At 33.4% G+C, this 27,349-nt stretch overlaps 4 protein-coding genes across 4 annotated transcripts in view; all 4 read right to left on the bottom strand.

Annotated features, from left to right (window-relative positions):
• Positions 1-1,598: 1,598 nt before the first annotated feature.
• On the bottom strand, positions 1,599-7,702 carry LOC129003358 (UMP-CMP kinase 2, mitochondrial-like). The gene is made up of 6 exons (XM_054431650.1): positions 7,564-7,702; positions 5,767-5,858; positions 4,332-4,485; positions 3,746-3,944; positions 2,541-2,723; positions 1,599-1,746 (listed from the first exon to the last, which is right to left on the bottom strand). Exons 1-6 carry the CDS (start codon positions 7,643-7,645, stop codon positions 1,599-1,601), a joined length of 858 nt encoding a protein of 285 aa, XP_054287625.1. The 5' UTR covers positions 7,646-7,702.
• Positions 7,703-10,193: 2,491 nt separating this feature from the next.
• Positions 10,194-14,992, bottom strand: LOC129004100 (UMP-CMP kinase 2, mitochondrial-like). The gene is made up of 6 exons (XM_054432495.1): positions 14,702-14,992; positions 13,699-13,802; positions 13,173-13,299; positions 12,300-12,495; positions 11,252-11,419; positions 10,194-10,438 (listed from the first exon to the last, which is right to left on the bottom strand). The coding sequence occupies exons 1-6, from the start codon at positions 14,784-14,786 to the stop codon at positions 10,276-10,278; spliced, it is 843 nt and encodes a 280-aa protein (XP_054288470.1). The 5' UTR covers positions 14,787-14,992; the 3' UTR covers positions 10,194-10,275.
• A 2,091-nt stretch (positions 14,993-17,083) lies between these two features.
• On the bottom strand, positions 17,084-22,117 carry LOC129004180 (UMP-CMP kinase 2, mitochondrial-like). The gene is made up of 6 exons (XM_054432639.1): positions 21,903-22,117; positions 21,225-21,295; positions 19,756-19,876; positions 18,697-18,895; positions 17,800-17,994; positions 17,084-17,280 (listed from the first exon to the last, which is right to left on the bottom strand). The coding sequence occupies exons 1-6, from the start codon at positions 22,003-22,005 to the stop codon at positions 17,145-17,147; spliced, it is 825 nt and encodes a 274-aa protein (XP_054288614.1). The 5' UTR covers positions 22,006-22,117; the 3' UTR covers positions 17,084-17,144.
• A 1,236-nt stretch (positions 22,118-23,353) lies between these two features.
• LOC129002690 (UMP-CMP kinase 2, mitochondrial-like) overlaps positions 23,354-27,349 on the bottom strand; it is a 127,228-nt gene continuing 123,232 nt past the window's right edge. The window contains exons 5-7 of the mRNA XM_054430681.1: positions 26,028-26,223; positions 24,663-24,842; positions 23,354-23,513 (exon numbers count right to left, since the gene is read on the bottom strand). Coding sequence (XP_054286656.1) covers positions 23,387-23,513; positions 24,663-24,842; positions 26,028-26,152 — 432 coding nt within the window. The 5' untranslated portion in view covers positions 26,153-26,223 and the 3' untranslated portion in view covers positions 23,354-23,386. The remainder of the gene's footprint in view (positions 23,514-24,662; positions 24,843-26,027; positions 26,224-27,349) is intronic.

Genomic DNA, 27,349 nt, shown 5'->3' with positions numbered 1-27,349 from the left:
TGCTGATAGCCTGTGTTAAGTAATTTAAGTTTGGGTCATTTTATTTCTTTGATTTGAGACTTCACTCTAAACAAACAAATTTTCTCCGTAGAGAATCCTGAAAAGGTGGGTGATATCAACCATTTTATGTGGTCCATTTTTTACCCACAAACTCTGGGTTACCAACTGGACAGCCTTAATCTGCGTTGAATAATAGGCTAAAGCAGCAACACCATTGAAAGATGGTTAACGTATTTTAACGTGTTGTCTGTCAGTCACAGTATATACCCCGCATCATAACGTTCTCACGTTGTTCAATGGAGTACCAAATTTTTGAAAGTATGGATTCTTTTGTCGAAATAGGTTGGATAACTCTTGTAGCTATAAAATTTGGATATCAATTTTCATTTTCTCTTTTTGAAAAGCGTATATTATTTGCCTCTCCTGAATCATAAAAATAAACTTGACCGTAACTATTCGATCGTTAAATACATAAACACTAATTCCTTCACTTATGTTTGATCTAATATTGCCACTAACTTTTTGAAACTTCTGATTTTTGATCTGAAATGTCTGGATTGTGTTGGTGAATTCAGTCCAAAAATTTGGTATATAAGTTTGTCAGAGATACGGGCAACACAACCTAGAAGTAAACAATCCATTTGCGTTTTTCTCAATTGAAGTAGACTGAGTAATACAGAAAGTTTACAATAAAAACATAAGGTCCGCAAAGATGTGGTATAATCTTACTACTTGAACTTATCATAGTCAATGCATTATTATAGTTTCTACTAAATGTTTTGAAATTTCTCGATCTGTAAGTGTCAGAAGTAAACAATTCTTGCATGCATTCATTTGATCTGTGATTAGCCAAGTTTACTTTACCAACGTGAAAACACTATGTGCTTCGTATATTTTCCACGACCAAAGTAAGTTGCATAGCATAACTGTCAAATATTATTCATCTCACCAAGTGAATTTGTATCTGGATGGGTATCTGTTAGACGGGGATCTGTTTTTCTACTCTCCTCATACACATAAGATATCTTATTATTAATTGTCTCCTCCTCCCGTTTTCAATGTTTCTTCTTTGAACTTGAGGCATTTTCTGTTCTTCCAACAAAACTGATAAACTGTTTAACTTGGCCTTATTACAAACAATAATATTTACTCCCAAAAAGCTAATGAGTTCCTTTTCATTAACAGCTGTTTTTTGTTTTTAAATTTGTTCTGTGTATTTCTTATGGGGGAAACCCGACCTTTGAGAGGGTCTCACGCTCTTAAGAGTAGGAATTTTAAAATTGTAAAACCTTATTGCAAAACTACATATTGAGACGAATCTTTCGACACCTTAAACGTTGAAATTGGTCCACAAATAAGGGAGGAGTTGCCTTAACAAAAAACGGCTTCACGTATTATATATATAGATAGATAGATAGATAGATATTAGATTTACAATTAATTAATACATTGCTTTTATATAAGACTTATTTTGTGTTGAGCATATATAAATGGAAATCAGTACAAACTAAAAAAAAATAATGGGTAGTTTTTAGGGTTCACAATGACTATACAATCAATGGATGGGGACGAGTACAGAAAGTTTGAGAAGCCATGTCTTAGACAGTATTTATTATGTATTGATAGTTTTCCCTGTAGAGTTTCTGCAGGTAAATTTCCATTTCGAATCTGATCTGATCGTGGTACATGCTGCCGCTTATTTCAAACACTGTTGGATTCCGCATCCTCCTATAAGCCTCCACAAGTCTATAACAGAATTGTTAAACTCGTGTAGAAATCTTTTAAAAGTTTATCCCTTCTTCAATGTGTTTGGTGATTATGTGTTATCTTAGTATAGTTTGTAATACTGGCTGGGTAGCTAAATGGTGATGGCGTTTGCCTAGCAATCAAGTTTTGAAGTTTAGAAGTTTGCCAGTTCAATCCTGAAAAGTCAGTTGCTTTTTGTTCAAAATCATATGAGTTTGGACCGCTTTCCCCACAAATGTTTTACTAATACTCTCTCTCACATTTCCTGTGAACAATGCAAGGACAAATAAAGGGTATCACCAATCTGACACATACTATCTCCAATTAGTGTGTCAACAACCTTTATCGTGGGTAAGAGGTGGGAGTAACTTGATAACTAGTGTCCCTGTTGCTCGAATTCGAGCAATTGCTAAGTATTACAGGCGTTATTTTAAAACGAATAACAGTCATAATTTCTGATCTTTTAAACCGTAATATTTACAGAAATGGGAGGTTACGGTTTTGTTTAGAATCATAAGGACCACAACTTACCATAGAACCAATGAAGAAAATATAACTCACAGTAGCTCCCCCTGTGAATGGATCATTAAACTATTTTCTTTTGTAATAAAAAAGGCTATTGCTATAGGCTGTTTGATGAAGCCTGTCTCCTGAATCTTTATCTACCAGAGACTGGCTCCAGCCCTAAACCATAGGCAAGTCACCAAGTGGACAGAGGAACCGGAGTCAGGTTCCAGCATACAGACAGACAACGTAGATGTTATGTCTTTGGTACCCAAAAGTAAAAGTTCTACCTTGGATGGAACATGCTGATAGGAGCGTCAGGATCATTCTTGGTCTGCGGAGTGTTGATGAAGAACTCAACATCCGGAGGTATCAAGTCCTCTGGCCACTCGTAGATGGGCGAGTTTTGTGGTGGCATGTTCCGCAAGGAATATTTCTTGGCTATGGAGAACGTCGCTTGATCGTGCCAGTATCTGAGAACAAAGCGAATGAATTTGAATCTCGTAAAATCACAAACCTTGGTCAGTATAATCTCTTGAATTAATTTCTTTCAAAGGTTGGTGGCTTTCTCTATCCAAATGGACTTGTGTGGATAACATCAAGCAAAACAAGGGGTGATGTAAACAGTACAAGAATGAACAGTCATCATTAAATGTTTCGTTGGCACAGGATTGTTAGCGCTGCAGGATTGATAGGTTCCTGGGGTTGAGTCTGCTACGAACCCCACGCCGCACCGGACTAAATCAGTATTATTATGATAGCGCTAACTAAATGTTTGTGTATTAGTACAGTTTTAATGTTTTTATCTTCGTGTCATCCTTGTTTCAATTGTGTTTAGACAAGCTGCAAGCTTTAAAAATGTTATCTTCGCAACAAAACATGTAAGCTGATGAGCAGTATTAGTCGTTGGACTATTTTACATAGGTATGTAAAACCTATTATTGTATTTCAGAATAAGATTGTGGATTTTTCCTGTGGCTCTCTTTGTAAGGCATCAAAGGCAATAAACATTCTTAAAAGGGAAATTTTTAAAAGGTAGCTAATTAAAGTCTTTTTGTTTTCAGTTTAAATTTTAAAATCAATACAAAACATTATTTTTACATAATTTATAACTATGTACGTGACTAATCTAGTAACCTATTAATGTATTGTATTGATTTGATCTTATGTTAGAGAATAAATGAATGAATACAATTTTGAAGAACTTGATTGCTTATTTGAATTTAAAGATAAAACAGCTGGAGTTTTCATATTGCTAAGTGTTTTCAACTACACAACGTATAAAGAAGGTAAGGGAAACTCCTAAATTTGTAAGTGGATATAAATCCTAACCCCACATTTAGCTAACTAACTAACCTACATAACCTTACTTATTTCCTACACTTTAATCTCACAAAAAAATGCAATACAATACAACAATGGTCCCAGAAAACAATTTTGACTTAAACTAAACTTATGACTATACTAATCAGCTGATTGCTTCTACTATACTTACGCAGACAATATGATGGTGTGGTTGTACCAGTGCCGGGTGACGTTGATGGCGCCAGCGTACATGCACAGAGAGAAGTATGCCCGGCGCAACACCAGGTTGTCATGAAAGTAGTCTCTCATCGGGTTCAGACAGGTTGGCGGGTTTCTCATCAACAGAGCTTTCATGTTGTAAGATAGCTTCTTGGCAACAATCCGTCTGGCTAGCAAATAAATATGTCTCATGAAAAATACTATTTTGAGTGCTCAGTTAAAATTGTAGATAAAATATACATGATGTTTAAAAAGAATGACACAATTTTATAAAGATGTATGTAATCAAAGAGTCATAACTGAAACTTTTGTATTACATGATAACAAATTTAAAGATTAAAGTCATACTTTAAAAGTTGTTAAGCTGCAGTGTCTGGCATTAATTAAAACTTGTTTGTCAATTATTTTAATTTATCATAATGTTAAACCTTTGACAAGGAATAAAGCTAGACAATCAAATACTGGTCCATATAAATCGGATGTCTACTTTAATATTCAAAGTCGACACTGAACATAATTAACAAATACTGTAAATTAAGTAAGAAAGATATACTGACTGTCTCTATCTGAACCCTCCACCACTATAAGAGGTTTCCGACGAATACTACTTTGATTGTCGAGGGCTTCCAGCCTTTGTTCTTCTTCTTCTGACAGTTGGCAGTGGTTGTGAAAAGCATACAACACTTCTTGCACCTTAGAGTCATTGGCAAACTGAAATCATTGATTCCAGGAATGAAGTCTTTAGATGTAAAGTTGTAATGTACTCGCTAATGTAGTCTTCACAAAAAATAAAGAATTTTTATTGGTTGTTTGGAAATAAGAAGCACAAATATTAACTGATTAATAATTGTGTACCATTCTATTTAGGTGTTGTAAAATATTTATTTTAATTTTTAGAAAGCTAGTGCGGCTTGTGGTTTTTCAATGAATGGACGGATATGTTTCTGCAAAGTACTATTTTTTGGTAATATACTTTGATGGGTTTTTTCCATATGGAAATTTTAGTCTGTTCTGATAAAAATAGTTCAGACCTGATTTACGACACGGAATTCCTATTTTAGTTCCTGATCAGGTCTGAACTAGGGAGTTCAGGATTTGTTCTCATTCCTGATTCAGGCCTGAGTTCAGATCCTGAATAAAGGTCGTTCATATTCTGAATCAGCTCTAAGCAGATTATGAATTGGAATACAGATCATTTTGATATAGATATTTAAATTTAAATATGGTTGGGCAACTGAACCGTAGGATAAATTTATATATTGTTTTAATTTAAATAAAATTACTATTACATACCTTGACTTGACGAAACTGTGGTGAATTTTTGTAACAAACTGCGTCTCACACCTGTAATATTTTGTTTGATTGAAGTGAAAATGTCAAACATAAACAAACTTCCTACACTGTTAATATTTTAAAAGATAAGTTTTGAAATATTAGTTGGATTTCTCTTATAAGACATCCTTTTTTTTCATGTTTGAGTTTCAAGTTTTTCATGATTGAGTACATACTTCTGACATCTCTGAAGGGGGAAAAAACACAAGTTTATTTCAAGAATTCACCACTCCTTGCTTAGGTTTTATTACAATTATGAAATTTAGTTAAATGAAAGGGTTGAAATTTATATATCTTAGAAGTAATTTACAGTGGTAGCAAAACGGGAGTGCCGATGGAGACCTGTGGGGGTGCGTGCGTTTGAAGGGACTTGACCTGGTCTCCATCGGCACTCCCGTTTTGCTACCACTGTAAGCTACATCAGAATATTGCTGATATTACATTTTTGTATACAAGTATACTAATTTAATAATTGGTACCAACAAACACATTTTGAATTGTTTAGCATTCACATTTTAAGGCAAGCAAATTGAACATTTACTATGTAGATTTTGTTTTAGATAAATTACTGTAATTTAAGATGGTTATAAAGATTGAACGATAACTTCCTTATTTCATCTGTAATTTCTTTACAACAATTTAATGCTATAACTAAATCACCTTTGGCATCTCGAATGTCTTGAGAGTTTCTCTTAAGCTGTAGAAAACTATAAGGGTTCTTTGTTGATTCCATGGGTTCGACGGGAAAGCAACTAGAAAAAAAACCAATATTTCAGTAGATATAACCATTTTTTTATTAGACATTTTATTGAAATGCTTTGGTAATAAAAACAAAAAAAAACCCTTTAAGATTGTTGTATTTGCTGTTATCTCATACGAGTATATTTAAAAAATTTGGTTTTTCTTTTCCGAGTTCATTTGGCTCTTCTACCCAACCGATTTTCATGATTGAGGTCTCAAAATGAAGGTATGCACGCACAGATTTCACATCAAGCATCAGCATATATTTATCTAATGTTTTACTCGACCGAAAAACATAAATTTGATTTATTTTCTAATTCTTACTTCAATTTAAGATGTATTTCACCAGTTATAATTATATAATCCTATATATTTTGGAATATATATCTAGAACCTTCAGTGAAATATCGGCTTTCGTTTAAGCTATTAGTTATTCAAATTGGACAAGTTTCAAGCAAACGCAAGGTGAACAACCAACATAAAAATTATTTTTGATGAGGTTTTTCTATGATTAAAATTCAATAGCTCCAGTATTGTTTATGTTTTTTGTATGTTTTAAACTCAAAATAATCAGTAAATTATAGGCTTTAATTTTAGCTATTGAACGTTTGAATCAGTTAAGTTCAAGATATTGTATTACTCAATAAAATATCATAAATTTAATTATTTCTTCGATAACAATCTTAAAATGCTATGGGAAGGGAGGGAAATAGGTCCGCGGCGTAGGAAGTGGCGAAGGAAGTAGTAAAGGCGAGTAGTCCGGAGTGTGGGAACTGTTAACGACGATTAGATTAAGGTATCTACAATCTTAAAATGCTATGGGAAGGTAGGAAAAAAGGTCCGAAACGTAGGAAGTGGTAAAGGAAGTAGTCAAGGTGAGCAGTCCTGAGTGTGGGAACTGTTTATAAGGATTAGATTAAGGTATCTGCAATCTTAAAATGCAATGGGCAGGGAGGGAAACAGGTCTGCGACGTAGGAAGAGGTGAATGAAGTAGTAAAGGCAAGCACTGTGGAGTCTGTGAACTGGAAACCAATTGTAACAGTTCGATTTCTGTATCTGAAAGTGAAATACTGAAATGCTATGAGATGGGATGGAAAGATGTCCAAGACATAGGAATTAGTAAATGCTAGCAGTGCGGAGTGTGGGAAATGCTGTTGGCAATTAGATTAATGTATTTAAAATACTAAAATGCAGTGGAAAGAGATGACAACATGTCCACGACGTAGGAAGTAGTAAAGTGTAGCATCGCAGAGTGTAGGAACCGTTTGTGTCAGTTAGATTAATGCATCTCTAATACTTAAATGCTATGAGAAGGGAGGGAAACAATGACGTAGGAAATGGTGAAGGAAGTAGTAAAGGCTGGCATCGCAGAGTGGGGGAATGATTTTCCCCGAGCAAAGCTCGGTCTCCAGGTACTGTTAAACTTAATCTAACAACAATTTACTTCCACAAAGGAGAAATTTGCGTCTAGGGGAGTCATAAAAATGTGAGTTTTTATTTACTTTTGAACTTTAGAAGAGACACAGGAAAACCAAATTTTACTATTCATTACTATTACAAACACTTCGTTTTCTCAAAGTTGACCTTTTCTAAATAAAATACATAATAGAACTAAAAACACATTTAGCAATAAGCATATCCAATTCTTGCAAAACCATCCAACAATCTATACAAAAACATATACTTTCTATTGTAAACTAATTCCTTTCACTCACCTTTAGCTGAATAACCAGTATCAAAAATAAATAAAAATAGGCAATAAACAAAGTTCATTACAATGTTGAAAAGTTCAACCATCCTGTAATATTTAATTAATTGGTCTTGAATGAAAAATTCTAAAAGTTAAACTATTTAACTAAGTAGGCTTGTAATGTAAGACTTTTAAAACGCATAACATGCGTTCCAACAATCTAATAATCTCTTAATTGCTAATAATTTGATACCCCTGGTTCTTCAACAGTGTGTTGGAATGCAGTAGTTCATCTATGACAGTACTCCCCAACAAGCTTCGATAAGGTGTCTTTTTCATTAAAAATTGAAAAGTGTGATGGGTTTTAGTTCTTCATAATTTACTACAAGATATTTAAAGTCAGTACTAAAAGTTTGGTAAATAAATATACAGTCTTAGCTTTGAAAATGATATTTCTTTAAATAACATTTAAACAATTTTTCCAGATTATACCTTTCACAATTTCTACTTTGAATGCTTTTACTATGCTACATAAATCTCCATTTCCAATCTTGAAGAATGTAAGAATTATTTCAGTCATCCAGTTTTTTACTAAAGTGGATGACTGGGATCCATCCTAGTAAACTTCAATGTCAAAGATTGATCTATTGGACATATCACACAATTGAACTGGTTTAAAATCCAATGTTTTCTAAGTGTTTTGGTAATCCATCCTCAAGACAAGGTACAATCTTTGACTAATGATACAACTAGACATTCCATCCCTATGTCAAATTTGCTGCCGGCTTTTTAATCTAAATCGTCGTAGTTGATGTGAGCCACGGCAGATTTTGCTGACCTAAATCACTGATTTCTGTCAAAAACTTGAGCTTTTTTACCAATTCAAACTGATGGAAGGACTTATCATGAGTTATAGCAAAGTTGTTTATCACCCATAAACTAAGGCCTGCAACAAAAAATAAGGTGGAAAATCATATTTTAGACACTAGCGCATTCTGTGACTGGCTCACACAACTACATTCTTTTTTGATGAAAAATTAGCGACAACTGATCCATATAGATGGGATATCTACTTCAGTATCCAATAGTCAATGGTACAATTCAACTAAATATGTTGAATACAATTCAGTTGAATTGTAGCTTTTCTCAAATATTGAGTATCCTAACTCATCCAAAATATTGACAAGTGAATTTAAAACGGTTTAACGATGTGGTCACCTTCCAAAATATAAGATTTAACCATAAATAAAACATACTCCCTTTAGTAGATTTCTCATCCTTACGGAACAGCTGAAGACAATGTTAATGTTATTTCTGTACGGTGAACTTACAGAGGTAGATTTTTGTTTACAATTTGTTTCTTGTTATTTCAGTAATTTAAAACATCGTTTAACCAAATCTTACTAATATTATAAATCTGAAAGTTTGTGAGTTTGTGTGTATGTTTGTGTGTATGTTTGTGTGTATGTTTGTGTGTGTGTTTGTTGCTCAATCACGCATAAACTACTGGACGGATTGGGCTGAAATTTGGCATGATGATAGCTCTCATTCCCGATTAACATTAAAGCATATTCTTATCTCAAAAACCCTTTCGGGCTCCGCCCCAGTGGCTCTGTAATTCCCCATGTTAATCTTATGATTTTTCATATTTAAAAGGAATTAATGAATCTTAACAGCTGTTTCAATTAAACAAGTTGGTTCTGTTCTATGATGTTCAATAGCATAAAAGTTACAAGGATTACCAACAGGGTGCAGCACTATAATTTTTTTTCTAATTTATGACAACAGCTAATTTCCAATCAAAAGGTGAGTGAGCGTAGCGAACGAACTTCAACCTGGAGGCGAGTTAGCGTAGCGAACGAGCTAATCTGAAGGCAAGTGAGCGCAGCGAACGAGCTCCAACCTAAAGGAGAGTGAGCTTAGCGAACGAACTTCAACCAGGACGTGAATGAGCCATGCGAATACTTATGAAGTTAAACGGGGCGAAGCCCGCGGGTACAGCTAGTAATACAATATAATCAAAAATATTAACTTGTCCCCTAGTTATATAACCAAACAGTAAAGCTCAAACCAATAAATTAACCCTGAAATAATAGAAACAAAATTTTGTCAACACTAGTGCCCAGTGTCACCATACATTAACTAGACACGAAAAACGAGCTTCAAAATATACAATGTGATGAGAAGTCTACTTGTTTTTGTTAGTCTATGATAATGTCCATTCAGCTACCCAGCTGTTTTAAATTACAGTAGAACCCTCGATAACAAGACCCTCAATAACAAGTCACCCTTGATAACAAGGGTAATTTTCAAATCCCCTTGAAATTATTTTACCCCTAAACACAGGTTAGGGTATTGTAAACCTCGATAAGAAGTCAACCTTGATGACAAGTCTTATTTTATTATCCCTATGAGAGTCTTCAAGGTTCTACTGTACTAATTACTATAAGATACTTGAATCGTTTTACAAAGCCAAAAACACAACATTTGTAGACTAGCATCTTTTGATAAAATATCATAGAAGGTAAATAAAAAAATCAATAACATTCAAAAGTGCTACGCCTTTAAAACTCATGAATGGATTTATGGGTAATGGGAGAATAAAATTCACAGGAGAATGAAAATGTCTACTTCTATTGGTAATGAAAGCTACCACAGAGTCAACAATACAATGTTACAGATGGGATTTTACAATGCTTGATGCTGAAAGACACGATGATGGTCAGACTTGTGATGGTTACAGAAGAGGTTCGCGTGGTCGGTCTGACAGTAACGGATATTCCTTCTCCAGCTTGGTGTTGATGTGGTGGATAATGTTGTTGGCCATTATGTGTACAGAGTGTCCGGCATCCACTTCTATCACCGCAGGGTCGTGCATGGTGCGAAACAACTGCACCATCCTGTACAAAATAACATAGCTGTAGACAGTGCAATGAGCTGGATGAGTTTGGAGATTAAAAATAATCGGTTGAAACCAGCTGTTTCTTGGTAAGGACCAATAAAAAGCACAATCATCACGGACAATAAGGTCCAGATTGCAGATTCAAACCATAAAAAAAAACAATTTCTTTAGGATGGAACTGGTGACCTTTTGATGAAATGCAGATTTTGAATTTTTATGTTTCGTAGATTACTCGATCTCTGTACATGGATGACGATGCACCAGTTTAATGTTACCTGCTGTAACTCATAAATGTTATGTGCAAATAAATACTTTGACTTTGACTTTGACTATGGACAAAAAGAGTGTAATTTAGTTCTGAGGCGATCTCTTGTACCAATAGGACATGATTGTTTGTGAATCTTTGTAGGTGACAATGAAGGAATAAAAAAGTAAAACATAATTTTTGGGTTGAGCTTTTCCAATGAACACAAATAAGGTTTGTATTCATTGGCTTTACTAAGTGAGTTGGTATCCAGCATAAAGAAAAGAAAATTCACATTGATAAAAACAAAGACTAAATTGGTTAAATGAAAGAGCGTTTTATATCAAAATTCTTTTGTGATGGAAGGTCTTTTCCCTCGCTCTTGAAACAAGATACCGGTTTGGCCAACCAAATAAAACTTCCTACGAGCAACAACTTCCATCTTTTTACTCAGGCTAAGTACAAACCAGCAGCTAAGCTATTAACTAAAGATTGATAGGTGGTGTATGTCTAGGTAAGATTTTACGATTACTTACTTAAAGGTTCTAGTTTCTAATCAAAACTTACTTCTGAGTGAAAAGATTGGTCGTAGGATCGTCAGGAAAGTTGAGGAAGAAGATGAGGTCTGGCTTGGTGAGGTCGCTTGGCCATTTGTATACCTCATCCCCGGCTTCAGGCAAGGGTGTGTCTACGTACGTCTTGGCAATAACAAAAATGGCCTGGTCATAGTAGTACCTGCACAAGTTTTTTCCATCAAGTACATGCCTTTTTGTATTGTAATGTAGTGTAAAGTTTCAAAATTATAATATAACCTAGAAATTTTGTGGCCGCGGTCTTCTCATAGTGCTCATTGTCATTGTGCTCATTGGTCTGTTTGAAGTCTTGGCTGAAATTGTCAAGCTTTAAGCTGTACAAATTTCATGCTTAGTGTATAATGTGCTGTAAACTACACACTTTTCTTACGTAGCATGTTGTTTAGCAAGTGATATCTTCATTTGTTTATTTATTTCAGAAAACACTTTTCACTGCTTTTTCTGTAAACGTTGTTTCTGTGTTCAGGCACCACCAAATGGTTCTGCTGGACAGTGCTGCCTTGATATAAAATAAAAATTATGTTTTATGGAGTACGGATTTCTATCATGGTCATTAATTAGGGATGTAAGATTAACCTTGCACTCAGATTCCCTTTCAGATGTTTTAATGTGCAAAAAAACTCTACTCTATGTCATTTTTTTCAAACATGCGTTCTAATTATCACAATAACACGGATCCCTAGTAAAAGAGGGTTACAATTGGTTTTATTACCGAATAGTATTACAATATGCCAAAAAATTTTATAGCAAAATGGGTTGTTTTACATCACTGTACTGTATCGTACATTGCGACAATCACCACAAACATCCTTTGGTATTACAGTATTATGAAAGAGCACACGCTATAAATTTCTCTTAAAAAAGCAGAATACATAGAATAGTCGAGTGCACTTAAGTGTAACCAGCAATAAAATTCATCAATGCCGGTTTCAGATTTTACAATAAGGTCTACTAGTAGTTTCTAAGTCCAATGATTAGCCTAAAAATATTAACTCCTTACAATCTTTGAGTTGTATACCTACTTCTCCATGACGACAGGTTGAAATTTACGAGCGTGTTTCACCAAGTTACTCGAAGCGTATTTAGCCAAAGCGTAATATTTGCGACGGAGGAACATTCCATCAAACGCTGTCGAGAATCCTTGCATTATCTTGGGAGGGTTGGTGGAATAAACGGCTCCGAGTGCATGAGCTACCAGCTCCGTAACTGTTCTTCTTCCTGGAAAAAAACCGATTGACGATAACTTTTTTTTATAATTAGTGGCCTATATCGTGCATTGCATGACTATAACTATAGTAAATAAAGAGTTAGTAATTTGAAGAATCTTGGGGAAAGAGCAAAAGACACACAAGTATTTTAAGGCAAAGATGATTGAAGGAAGAGTTTTGAACAAATTATATGAAAGCTTTGTTACTTACCAAAATCAGCTGTTTTTTTTTTTTATCTATGTCTTTAGCTTTAAAGCCCAATGATCAAGAACGGATGGGTACAGAGTTTTAAATTGAGCTACTGACTTCTCTTAGGAATGAACCGGCAACCTTATGATTTGTAGGCAAGCATTATATCTACTCTCCTAACCAACAACGTAGACCAATTACCAAAGAATTTCTGGAAGACGTTACAGGTATGTATACATCAAAATCGAATCCAGATTTTACGATAGAAAGGCAGGTAGTATTCTAAATGAACAGTTGTTGTGTAACGTTGGAACACGTAGTACCGGAGTTCCCATTCTGTTTTTCCCAAAAATCTTATATTTTGATAGGTGATCTTTTTCCCCCAAGACCATGGAGAATGTTCCCGCACAGGAAAATTTTTGTCTACTGAAAATACATGTTTAAACTTAGCAAACTATTAAATCAGTCAACTTCAAGTGAGAACATACCGTTAGTTACCTGCATTATAGACTGACTCGATGACGATGAACGGGTGATCCGGCAGACTGTCAGACATGTTGAAGGCTTTACTGACTGTTTCGTTGTATCTGGCAATCATCTCTGCAACTCCAGGAACCCTGCTTATCTAAAACCAACAGAACAGCTTCAAATTGGCAACCAGAGGAGGAACATTAGTTGAGTATGTGAAACTCCATGAACAATGTTTTGTACAAGTTTTGATGGGAAAGGTTCGCAATGATCCCAAAAATAACAAAATTTACATTAATCTTACCATTATAGTTCTTTGTTTAACGTTTATCATTGGTGATAGAGGTTCATTTATTGAAACATGTGAGAACACCCCAATTTTATTTTGCTATCACATATAACTAATGCAACAATGAATTTACTAAAACATCACATGAGTGTTTTTTACCCTTTATTTTGTTGTTGATAACTTTGAAAACACCTTTGTTTGTTACTTTTCAAAGACATTTGTAATTGAATAATTCCATTTGACTTCAAATATGAATTTAATACTTACCCTTGGACTGTTAAATTCATTTAAAAGATTTTTTAAGCTGAACAAGTCTTTAACATTCCTCAGATTAAGAAACGGTGGTCTCGTGTAAGGGCTATCCTTGTACCCTGAAATAAAGTTTTTTGAATTAAATGTTGTCCATAAAATATCAAGCAATATCTAAAAGTTGATTGGAAGTAAGTGTAAAATATTTTACTATATAATAATGTGTTAGTTTGTTCTTAGAAAATAGCTATTGGTAATTTTAAGATCATAACTGTAGTCAGCATTGTGATCCATCTATTGTTAATCTAAGTCTGAAGGAATTTTGTAGTTTCTATCGGTAAATTTTGATTTGTATTAGTCCCAGACATATCTTTTACTAAATCTTATAGCCAACCAAACATAATAGCTATTAACCTTACAAGTGTAGCAAGAGCGTTTTTACATCACGCAGGTGAAGGTTGTGCAACGAGCGGAAGCGAGTTGCATAATTTACCTAAGTGATGTAAACACGCTCTTGCGTAACGTGTAACGTACAAGATTTTACCTGACCCGACACTATACAGGAGGTTACGAACAATATTAATCAATATCCATTTCACTCATCTTCTAACAGTAACGTTCATTTACAAACAAAAGCTAGGTTAGGAAAATTCTTCAAAACATAACAATAAAATTCAAGAGCACAGCTGATTTCTAGCGTTAAACGTTGTTGGCTCCATAGAGGTATATTTTTTAAGTTAATCACTCAATGTTATTTAAATGGGTTTCATTACCTCACCGAGTGAGTTTTCTTCAACTTTACATCACTCGAGAAGTAAGGAAGTTGTATACATCACGCTTGGGATAGGGAAGTTTAACATGGCGGGCTAGGTAAAAATAAAATACTAGACCGTTTCCTTTTAAACTAAACATTACCTTACGGCTTAGAAAATTAATTTCCAGGCAAAGATTTAGAATTATATTTATATTTGGTGTATTTTTTTACAACAAATAATACTGAGTAATTTAGTGTATAGCTCACCTACTATTCCTCCAGAAACGAATAACAACCACAATAAAAACACAGTCTTTTCAAATGTGTGATAAACTGCAGATTGTAGAAACATGTTGCTCTTCTGTTACAATCCTCCAAACTAATATAAAAATAACACAAGAATAAATCACATTTTAAACTCATCAAATGCAAAAGAAAATATGAATTGCATTATTTTCATGGTCAAAGATACTTTTTCCAGACATTGAAACTATTAACCAAAATAATACATTTTAATTTTATTCTAGTTCCTAATGTGTTATTAGCAATTGTAATAAAAGTTACATTATTCATTTACCGACGTACGTTTTACAACAATGAGATTTTAATCAGTATTAAATGACATGAAACAAATTACTTACGTAAGAACCCCAACTCTATAATCATTGGATGATAGTGGTCAGTAAATGTGAACAAACTATTAACATAGACTAACCAATACAAGTAGACTAGCTCGTTTTTCGGGTCTAGTTCATGTACACTAATCGCTAGTGTCAACAAAATTTTGTTTTATTATTTCATAGTTAATTTAATGATTTGTTCTTCATTGTATGGGTTGTTAACCAGAGGACGAGTTATTGTTTATGGTTAGATCGTTTTATTTGGTTAAAAGAGGCTTAAATTACAGAAATAACAAGAAACAAATTATAAACAAAACACAACCTCCACAGTACACCGGACATAACTAAATAACAATAAAATTTTCTTCAGCTGATCAATATGGATGAGAACTATACTAAGGGTGTATGTTTTATTATACTTCGTTCACAATATTTAGGCAGTTTGAGGGGAAGTTCCCCCCTCCCCACTTCTTTGTATTTGATGTACCTTGTAAGATCAGCTGTTGAGCTATTATTTAAAAGGTAAGGGTCAAGTGGAGGGGATAGATTTTTTCTCCTAAAACCACCTTAATATTGTGAACAAAGTATAATTAGTCTTAGATAAAATCTCTTCTGCTTTGTTTTTGGGGGAAACAATGAAACAACATAAATTTTACTCATGAATTAATTGTGGCATTGACCCCAAGGCATTGACTCTAACGTATCTGAAAGACAACATAGTTGAAAAGCCTCTCACATTGTGTCACTTTTAAAAGTTTTGTTTTCTCTTTAAGTTTTTCATACAACATACACCAGATGATAAAAGATAATAACTACGGTTTACTGTAAGTTGCCCTGTTATTAGTTTGGCAATATTCAACAATTAATTATTGGTGTGTAAGAAAGAAAACATATTTTATCAGCACACTATATTGGTGCTAAGTTCCTGCTTATTCTAAAACTGTAAATCTTATTCAAACAAATCTATAAAATAAATAAATATAGATTTGGGGCTTGTATAGAATGGTAGCACTCCCTACCTGTGTTTCATCCATTTCCAACTCTGTAACCGTTTGCTTTAGCAAGACACATTCTTGTTTAAAATTTATTGTAGAATATTTTCATAGGTATAGCTGCAAAATGCCTACAATCTACAATAAATTTCAAACAAGAATTGGTATTGTTAAAGTAAACGGTTACCGAGTTAAACTAATTTCAGCTTATATATTTCATACAAAATGTCTTTTTTTAAATATAACATCATTACCATATAAACAATTTTTTTTAAAAAAAGATAATATTTTTATTTTGTAAATTATGATTTTAGTAGCCCCTGAAGACTAGGGAAAACCTCACACACTCTTCGGGCACTACTTCTTAATGGAAGAATCTTGCAAAGACCTACACTGAGTATTTTCTCATGAGTACCGAAGGATTAAGAAAATGTGCAAGTGCCTAGGACTGACTCTGACCTCAAGCTAGGGCACTGACTCTTGGTATTGGAGATCAGACTGATTGGTTTATCAAACTAGCTATAGGTGCCGGTAAATCCAAATTCCTGGCAAAGTAGTTCTAACCTCAACTTCAAGGCTAAAGTACAATTCAATTTAGATGGTTGTGAGTGACATTTCAGCCCTACTAGAGCTTAAAAAACTACATAAAAACTGCTGTTTTATTAATTTTGAATATCCAATATAAATCAAAAGGCTGCCGGTTCGATCCAGAGAAAAGTCAGTAGCTTTTTGGTGGTTCGAAACTTAACCCGGCTGTCCCTGATCATTGGGCTTTCAATAAATGATCCTGACTGATGAAACAGCTGATCTTAGTAACAAAGCTACAAAGATCATCTCACAATAATACTGTACATTCATCCTTCACTCATATTTGGGTTAAAATACACACCTAGGTGTCGTCGTCTCCATCTATATATAATAATATTTTTATTGTTGGATTATATTCAAGCTAAGTGGTGAATGTTGTTTTGGAAAAGTTTGGGTAGAAGCTTTATAGAAGCATGTAAATTAAATAAAAACACAACACATTTGTTACTCCACAAAAAACATCGGTAGGTTAGGTACATTAAACAAACAAGAATTATTTCAGTCAACGACTCAACCACACTGAAAATTTGTGTCGAAGCGTTTGTTGATGTGGCTAACAATTGATCTGATTGCTTCATTGTTGTCCACAGAGGTGTTGATTTCAATCAACGAGGGATTCCTGAATCGTAACATACAGTCGAGGAGCCTGAAAAAACAACACAGGTTTAAACAAACTCATACTCAACTTTTCACAGTAAAAAGTGAAAAATATTCATACAAACCTTTATAAAACACTAACATAATGGCACTATTAACTACAACATTAAACTAACTGTGTTCTTTTTAAATGAGGATTTGGCTATAGCTGGTTCATAAAATAATATGATCGGATTGTTTAAACAAATGTAAACAAAGTGTAGTTTGTCGTTTTGTTTTGTATTGAACACAAGCTCATTTTTCTTCTGTTATAACATTTTGTCATTTCTGAATTTAATTGACTACCGAAATTGTCCGTGATATCACAATTAATTGTGAATCGCGTACAGTGACAACTACAAGTATCCAACAGTCAATTCTAAAAGCCAATGACATGAAACATGGATCTAAAAACTTATTTTGTCAACTATACCTTCCTGCATGGATGATGAAAATCATTGAAACATGTTCATAAGTTGGGAAAACTAACGATTCATATAAGTCAAACTATTGCAAATTACCAACTTACTTGTCCTTAAACGAGTACGTCTTCAGCGGTTTGTAAGGATGGAGAGGGATTGGAGGAAAGCTGCTCGAAGGGTTTATGACAAACACCATGTCCGGTTTAACCAAGTCGTCTGGCCACTCGTATATCGCAGAGCCTGCCGAGGGTAGCGTGTTGTACATCTTGGATATCCCAAAGGATGTCTGATCCACCCAGTATCTGCAACACGGGAACTGTTAAACACAGATAATAGTTTTAATGCAAGTACCAGTTCACAAATAATTGAAATTAAAATATTTTAAGAACCGAGCACGACAGTAATTGTAATTGTAATTGTAATGGCAGTTATTGTAATTGTATAGGTGTGACGGGTTAGAAATATATTTGTTTGGTAATTTTATAAGATCTTTAATTTTATAGTGTTTAATTATTTCACCTTTCAAAGTGAACTGTTTAATTTATTTTTTTAGAGGTTAAGGACTTGCCATTCCTAACTTTGCTTCTTTAAAAAATCTTTATAAATTTAATTAGAGTTTGACTTTTTTATACTGTTCATAAATCAGTAATAAATCATTTGTTATGTTGACAAGGATGTAAATATGGCTTCTTAACTTCTTAAATTTCACTCTGCAACTTTATTTTGGTGCTGAATCGGTATCATCTTCAGACTAGACATTAACTGGACGTCTTATTATTTTATTGACCTTCTGCTGAAGATTATCGCTTTTATAAAATATAATGTAACAATATTGCACACACAATTTGCGACCAAATCAAATGGAATTTAAGGGGTTGCCAAGCAGATATTTACACCATTGACAGTATTTGTTGGTAATCTGTAAACTGAGCTATCGTTGTTCAGTTTTTAACATCCAAAACACAACTCTATCAACGATTTTCAAACTAAAGCATTCTTTTTACCCAGCCACGATGACAGCCGAGCTGTACAGATACTCTCTCGTCTTGCAGGCTGCTCCGTAGACTCCAAGCGAGTAGAACGCTCGTCTCAACTCCTCCGTGTCGTTGAAGAAGTAGTTGGACATTGTCATGAACTGCGGAGGATTACCTACAAGCCGGGCCTTGATAACATTGGCGACTCTCTGAGCAACAACATTCCTCGCTAAAAAAAGAAAAAAAGGTGATTGGTTAAGTTTAATTGTAAGAAATTCCATCAGGGCTCTGCCCCAGTGGCTTTTAATGTTCCCATGTCATTCTTTAGATGGAGAAAATATTTGTTTACATTTGAACACATGAATACTTTTGAATCTGCACTATTAATTAAGGGAACAGCTGGCTATATTTTATTACGTGAAATGAAAATATTTGCATTATTTTTGTGGCAAGTGTTTTACTGCATAACACATTTTTAATATTTAAATTAATTAAAAAAAAGAAGTATAGGCCTACTCAGGTTGAACATTTAACTTTTTAGATTAATTTAAATTTTTGTGAGCGAAGCCACGACGCAGTTTTGGTCCAAACTGTCCAAAACCATTCTGGAATATTATAAAACTACGCTAGCAATTTATACACATTATAATCATATGGTATTAGTTACTAAACAGAAGTAGTTTTTGATATCTGTGATTTGACTAAATTCTTTTAAAATTTAATAAAAACTAATATATAATCCAAATTACTTGCAGAAACATTAGTCTTATTGTTAGCAAGCCAGATATAGCTATCTAAATCAAGTTAACACATTTTTGTAGCGCTTGTCAATTCCAGTGTAGTAAGAAGATCAAAGACAACACTGATATACTTGTGAGTTGGGTTCTCAAAAAAACCAACATGCACTATATTGGCATTTATAGAAAATATTTGGACACTAAATGGATCATGGAGTTTGCTCCCAGTTTGTTTTCTTTCGGTACCGTAGCTCAAAAGTGATGATGTGCTTAGTGTACTTAAGCTATCTTAACTTGTAAATAGTTTTAACAATAATATGAGAAAAATATTCAAAAAACAGTACCAACTCACTTCGTCTGTATGCTGCCTCCACGGTGATGAAAGGGTAGTGTTTTTTGAAAAAGGTTTTAACACTTCCACATCTGAAGTCGTACTCGTCAACGAGCATTTTGATTTCTTCACTTCTATTGTACTGAAAACAATTGTTAATTTATAAAATGGTCTAAAAATGAAAAATAATCAGATTAATTTTTTACTTAAAATTAGAGAGGAGTTTATACCATTGCTGGTGAAAATAAATATAAATTGGCTAATTTACGATTGTAATGGACATTTATTAATCAATTCATTAATAAATAATAAATAATCTTACTAATATTATAAATGTGAAAGTTTGTGTGTTTGTTTGTTTGTTTGTTTGAATTTCAATCACGCATTAACTACTGGACGGATTTGGCTGAAATTTGGTATAATGATAGCTCACATTCCCGAGTAACATATACCGTAGGCATATTCTTATCTCAAAAATCCGTCCAGGCTCCGCCCCAGTGGCTCTTTAGTTCCCTATGTTAACCTTATGAGTATTCATATTTAAAGGGAATTAAAGAATTTAGTCAGCTGTTTCAACTAAAAAGTTGGTTCTATGATATGAAAAAGCATTAAAAGTTATAAGATTTACCAACAGGGTGCAGCACTATTATTTTTTCATTTATGAAAACAGCTAATTTGGACTAATACCAAAAATCTGTGATACACAATGAGAACTGTCAAAGTAGGATTGTTTACAGTTATGTTTATGGTTTTAATTTCGTGAATAATTTGTGATATTTTGCAAAACTTTAATAATTAATTTATTTTTCTGTATTGTTTACGTGAAGTGGTAGAACATTATGGCTATGGTAGATGTATAGTACTATAGTATATCGTAAATTTAAAGAAGCAACTTTTTTTTTCAAACTATGTCCTCCCCCATTGCAAACGCAAATCTTGAGTATAATGCTAATCCCGTACGAAGGACGGGTTCTCTGCTAGTTTATTAATAAATTAAAGTTATCTCTTGAGAGACAACATTGCCAAAACCCAACATCTTAAGGTTCATCATAGCCAAAACCGCTGAGCTTTCAAATTATCCGGTTGAGTTTGTTGAATAGAGCTTGGCTTGGTTGTGGTTCCTTATACCCAAAGTCTAAATGGGAACAGTATATTATATTTTTCACTAATGCAGGCAAATAAGGTAGAATTAACTCATAGTTGCTGTGCCTAAAATATACTTCTTGAGGCAAACATAGTTTTTTTAATTTAACATTTGATCCACAAGGAATATAAGGATTATTTCCATAAGGAAATGTGTATTATCATTGATGTAGTAAATCAAATTAATGGTGTCCATTAAGAGAACACAATGCTGCAACCTGATACAAAAAGGTTTATCCTGGATAAAAAGGTGGCAGTTTATAATCATGCTAGGAATAGCGTCTTAGAACCGTCTCCTCTATAAATAGATTATTTATAGAAACACCATTTTTAACTTTGATACTCACATATTTCATTAATATTTCTTTGGTTTGTTTGTATGAGTAATAAACTGCATAGTCCTTCAGTTCTTCAATCTCTAAAACCAAACATAATATTGTTTATTTATACTTGTAGTTTACACAATAAGCGTGTAGTTTACACAATAATACGCTAGAATAAAAAAATGTATTGATTGCTCACAATTATCTAGGTAATTAATATATTTTATTTTGATAAAAAAAATATTGAGTTCAGATTCTGGAATCTATTAATTATTATTCAGAATATAAAATGGTAAAACATAAAGTTTAAAGGTATCTGTCCAAGTGTATTCTTGAATTTAAATTTCAGATTCTAAGATATTTCAATAATTTGTTGAATTATACTTAAACATAGGAGATCAAAAAAATTTAGGATCTATTATTAGGATCTATTAGGCTAAACCAAAACCACATATAAATAGCCTCAAATATAATCCTCCAATATTCTGCTTGGACATTTTACTGTGTGCTGTGTGTATGTCCCAAAAATATTGTGTCTTAAGTAAGTATTCCATAGTTAAATTTAACATTGATCAAATCTAAACATTAGTTATTGCTAATTTAAAGCATTTTTAGTTGTAGTTACTGTATAATGATACTTATCTTTGAATACCTTACTAAAAGTCTGTAAATAGGGTATTTATCAACATTTTTAATACTTACCATTCTGAGATAATTTACTATAAATTGCTACATTGTGCTTACAGTAAAAAATCACCATGCACAAAGTAAAAAGTGTATTTTTCATCTGCAGATATGACTCCATAGTTCAATAGGCCTTAAGGTGTTCATGTCTTTAATTAACCCCGAATTCGTTAATCTACAATTAAATATAAACTATTTCACTTCACATGGAACAAAAAAACAATAGTGTAACATTTTTCAACAGCTCTGGCACATAATACAATGTAAATCTAATTAGTATGATAAGAAGTACTATCTTTAAAATCTAAAATGATTATTTCCGTTGATACACAAAAACTTTAGTTATTTGTTTGGTTTTTACCGATACTGCTGGCTGAAGAATCAACCATTGTTCTTTAAAACTATACTAGGGGCTCATAGCAGCAATTGCTACCCTTCACCTCCATTGTAAGCTGTGCACCTTTCCTAAATACTCTCCTTCGTATTTGCCGTCTTCCCCTAACACTATAAATTTTAACTCTGCATTACCATTCTAACCTAAAAACAGAAGACTAAATTCAATAAAGAAACAAATATGCAATGTTTACATCAGCTGGTATATTTAAAACAGCTTATAGCACAAATACTAGAAAAATACCGGTATGGATCATAAACATAAACAAATGACGTTGTTGGCCCGAATCCTATACTAATAGCATTGAACATATGTTTTGGCAGTTCCATTTAAACAATGTTAAATAATGTTTATTTTCGGGCCAAAAACGTCATTTTGTTTATGTTTATGATCCATACCGGTATTTTTATAGTATTCATGGCTTATAGAAACACTGTAGCAGTACTTCCATTAGAAAATTACTGGATCTTTAACGGCCTGTGGGGCAGAGCAGGGGTAATTTTTGACACTTCTGATATTTTTCACACCGTCCTTCCTTGGAGCTTAAGCTTTAAAATGAATCATCAACAGCCTTGCTACATTTTTCCTAGCTCGAGATATTTCGTGGGGACCGATTCGCTTACGGAATTAAAAATATAAGTTTTGTAACTTTTACAATACCTTCCTGCAGATTAACCAATTGAGTTTTAAGAACAACAATAATAAAAACAGTTGTTTTTTAAAATTCAAATTAAATTAAACATACCCTTCTCATAGATTTGCCATTCTCATTAACAGATGAAAAACAATTTTAAGGCATTTTTCTGTCCAGTAAAGGCAGAAGGAGTTGATCTTAATTAACCACGTTTAGGACAAAACGATTGTGAATTTTGATAATATCAGCTGTTTTTAATAAAATGTATAAACTTTAAACTCCTGTGTAAAGGGTGGTCAGTCATGCTTTTAGACTCTTACAACAGTTTATAGCCTTACAAGGTTTATAACTTATAACCTTGATGCCTTGGACCTTATAACTATAGAGCAAGGTATTAAAAATACAAAGGTTGAAATTAACATTTTATTATAATTCGTACCGTTAATTCTTGGATGAAAGTTAAATATTGTAATTTTAGTAGTTCCCTTGAAACTGTTGGTTGATTATCTCAATCATCTTGTTAGCCATTGCTTCATATTGGTAGGTATTGCTTATTTCAAAGACTGGGGGTTTTCTCCAGTTACGATATACTTGTACAAATCTGAAAATATGTATTTACATGATCAATTTTGATTTGCTTGCATCATACACTCATGCAGTTTAAAATTTCTTTGAATATAAAATGTCACTATTTTTTTAACAGATCTCCACAGTCCACCTACTTACTATTGAACCAATTTTAACAAATTTTCACATGCAAAAAATTTCCAAGTCAAATTTTCTACCAATTTCATTTTTCTATGTGCAAAAGATCCTTAGAGGTAGACACATATTTCCATCAAAGTCCATTAAATATAACTTGGTTTGGCTGTGTTTCAAGCACAAAAGTTCCGTCCCGGACTCAGAAAGTTTATGAACGTAACAACAAAAGTTTTGATTTTGTGACTCAGAACGATCTTCCATTTGACAACTTGTCTACAAATTTCTCTTGAGGTAAACCTTAAAGGATTAAGACTGAGTTTTCCTGAAAGAATATCTGACATTAACATAATTTTGGCCCTTATGAATAATAATATGAGTAATTTTACAATATAATTGACTTTCCTTTAATCCATATTTATAATAGTATTTTTAAAATATTTTTATGGGTTTATTTAACAGTTTTTAAAGTAATAATTAACTGTATATGTATAACCAGTGAGACAAAGTAATAAAAGCTTGGAGTGAAGAATATAAAATATTGGGTGCTGCAAAGATACTTTGCACACAAATAACATTATAATTAGTACTAATAAATTATATTTAGTAAATTTTCTGGAAGGTACTGTACTTTAATTTTCTTTCTGATGGACCAAGAAGAAACCAATTTATACTTGCGTTAAAAATTCTGTATTGGATTTTCCTAGTAAAAAACATTCTTTGCTATTTCGGTCAAAATCTTCTTTTCTATTTGTACTACTTTGTCGGGTTGAAAATATAGAGTAGAGTATAACAAAATATTTCTGTAAAGTAAACACTAGATCAGCTTAAAATAAAAGGATAAATACAATGTAACCTCTATTACAAGTCACCCTTGATAACAAGTGTCATCTTCAAATACCCTTGATTTAATATCACTCCTAATCACATGTTGTTGCAAACCTCTATAATACGCCAACCTTGATCTTATTTGATATTCCCCATGGGAGACTTAATATTAAGATTATACCAAAGTTTCTTAAGGTAACTGGAAAATATAGTTGTTGCTTACTTTTCTAGAAATTCAGGATTAGCTACGTCTCTTCTCCTCTCCTTCTTCCTCTTAGAGTTCATGAAGAAGACTATGTCCGGAGGGTAGAGATCCTGCGGCCAGGAGTAGACTAATGACTCAGATGGAGGCACTTGGTCGTACACCTTCGCAATGGCAAAAGCAGCCTGAGACATCCAGTGTCTGCAAAAAGCTACAAATAATTCAGGTGAAGTTCAGTGAAGAGGGTTTGTGCCCTACTAAAGTCCCATTGACTCTCTACCTGGGTTATCTTCAATAAGTACAGTTTGCCTTGATTAAAAAATGTGTGCTTTGACAGAAAAATACATCAACACACTCTGTCGCTAGTTAAACTCAGCTGCGTTCATTTTTATTTAACAACTGGCTAAATAGTCAAAAGTACTATTTAGTTAAGTTAGTGTAATTAAGGGAGGAATATTGTGTATATGTATTTTGCAAACCCAACTAACTTAGTTTCGAATCATAAATACCTTTCCCTAAAAATAACTCAAGTCATGTTACTTGAGTTATTTTTATTGTGATAATATTATAATCTGTATTTCACAATTGATGAATAGTACTTTAGTGAATCACTTGGAGTATTGAGCGCAGCAGTTAGGTACTAAATAATTTCACCGTCTTACCTTTTCATGACTGTACAGAATGAGCAAACACACCAAAATAAACAATCCTGTATTTATAATAAATAAATAAATACTTTTAATTAAAATTCCACCATGTACCACCATGGTGGCCTCTAAGTGGTACACATACCACAGTTTGGGAAACACCGTTTTAGACCAATACTTTACGGAAAGTAAATTTAATAACACGTACAATGCTGATCAAGAAGTTATTTACTTTGACTATGGAATTCTACCTTCCAGTTTATACCTATCCTGCGTCTACACAAGGCAACACTAAATAAACAGGCCGTAATGCTCCTCTAGCATGACGTCATAGGCGACGGTAATGACGTAATGTTTTTTTTTTAGTTTTATTTTTATTTTCCAAGAAAATATTAAAACAAGCAGCTGATCACAAACGACAAACACTTCATTGCCGTCGCCTATGATGACGTCATACCAAATGAGCATACGGCCTGTTTATTTAGTGTTGCCTTGATCTACAGTACCTAGTTTGGGAAGCGAGCTGGTCTAGTGATAGAGTGCGGGACTTTGATGCATGAGGTCCTGGGTTCAAATCCCGGCAATCATTAATTGATTCTTTTGTGTAATAGGTGTAATGCCGTGACCCTCTAGACCTAGCATGAAGTAAATGTGTAAATGGTTCACATTTGATCAAGCTCAGTGTCCTCAAATATGAATGTGGGAAATAAGAAAAAATTGTCCTTAGTTTTTTACCCACCCAGTGACAACAGCTGGTAATGTCCTGGTAAGATGGCGGGCTGTGCATGCTGCGACGTATCCTGTCAGTCCGAAGAAAGCTTTCCGCAAGTTGGCGTCAGTTATGTTTGCCCCCAGCTGGACCATAAACTCTGGAGGATTATAAACCACATCTGCTCCCAGTCTCCGCGCAAGCAGCACTCCCACTATGTTCCTGGCTGTAGATGATAAGTTAGGTTTATCGAAATGAATGGACTTTTAACTATACATTTATCTATTTTTTAAGTATGTTTCATTTATAATGTATCAAAAGTAAAACTCAGGTATCTAAATCAATACAAACTTAAAAAAGATTTGATTTCAATATTTGATTGATGACTTTTTAAAATTAAACTTGAAAGAAGCAATATTTGTTCTTTCATTGTGGTTGTTTTTAACATAAATCAAGCCTTTACATCTATTTTAAATGCAAAGGTAACAACTCTTTATTTTTTCTTAAAGAAGTATGTAGTTTCCGTGAATCAAGACTTTATAAAGAAAAAAATTTATCAAGCTTGCATCATATTTTATAGTTTAAAAACCATACAGATATAATCTGACATTTTTATATTGAATCCTGAGTTAAATTTCAAGCAGTGTAAAATGTTGTTAACATTCAGTGAAAAGTTAAAACGAAGAAACCATGTAAGCTATCTTGAAACTCTATTTTGAATTTTAACAACAGGCATGCAAATGGTTTTTACAATTCGAGTTTCAAGATTAAAAATTGTTCAAACTTGTTGGTGTAGCATTGAGATCCAAAATGTCTGGGTTTTACCATAACTAATTCTTTATCATATTTTATGCAAAAGAGGGAGAATATTTCTCTTGGATATTTATGATTATTCTGGGATTATTACATTTGCTTTTGAAAGTATATTTTTTAGAGATTAGCATAACCCACGTCCTCACAAATGCAGCATATTTTTATAGCTTAACTGAGTGGATACAGTGCTTGCCTGGGGATTGGAAGGTCACCAGTTCGATCCTGAGATAGGTCAGGAACTTTTTTCAAAACTGGACATAGCACTCAGCTATTGTACTTGATCAATGGGTTTTATTATTAACACATGGCCATGACTGAACGACCAGCTGATCTTAGTTAGAGACTAAATTGCAAAGCCTCCACTAATGCAAGACCGCGGCGTTGGTGTGTAGCAATGTCACACCGGATAGCCTGTTGCCATGGTAATCAAATATAAACATTGCCCAGATGGTCCATTATAAAGTAATGCATCAGCTGTTACAGTAGACTGGGATTGCAGCATTGCCACTTTTGTCTCGCCACAGCCTTGTATAAGGAGG

This window comes from Macrosteles quadrilineatus, unplaced genomic scaffold (genome assembly GCF_028750875.1).
Source record: "Macrosteles quadrilineatus isolate MER2022 unplaced genomic scaffold, UCM_ALF_1.0 Scaffold_9__3_contigs__length_116548681, whole genome shotgun sequence".
Lineage (NCBI taxonomy): Eukaryota > Metazoa > Arthropoda > Insecta > Hemiptera > Cicadellidae > Macrosteles > Macrosteles quadrilineatus.
Note: the sequence above shows the minus strand (reverse complement) of the source record. Positions and strands in the feature narration are given on the sequence as shown.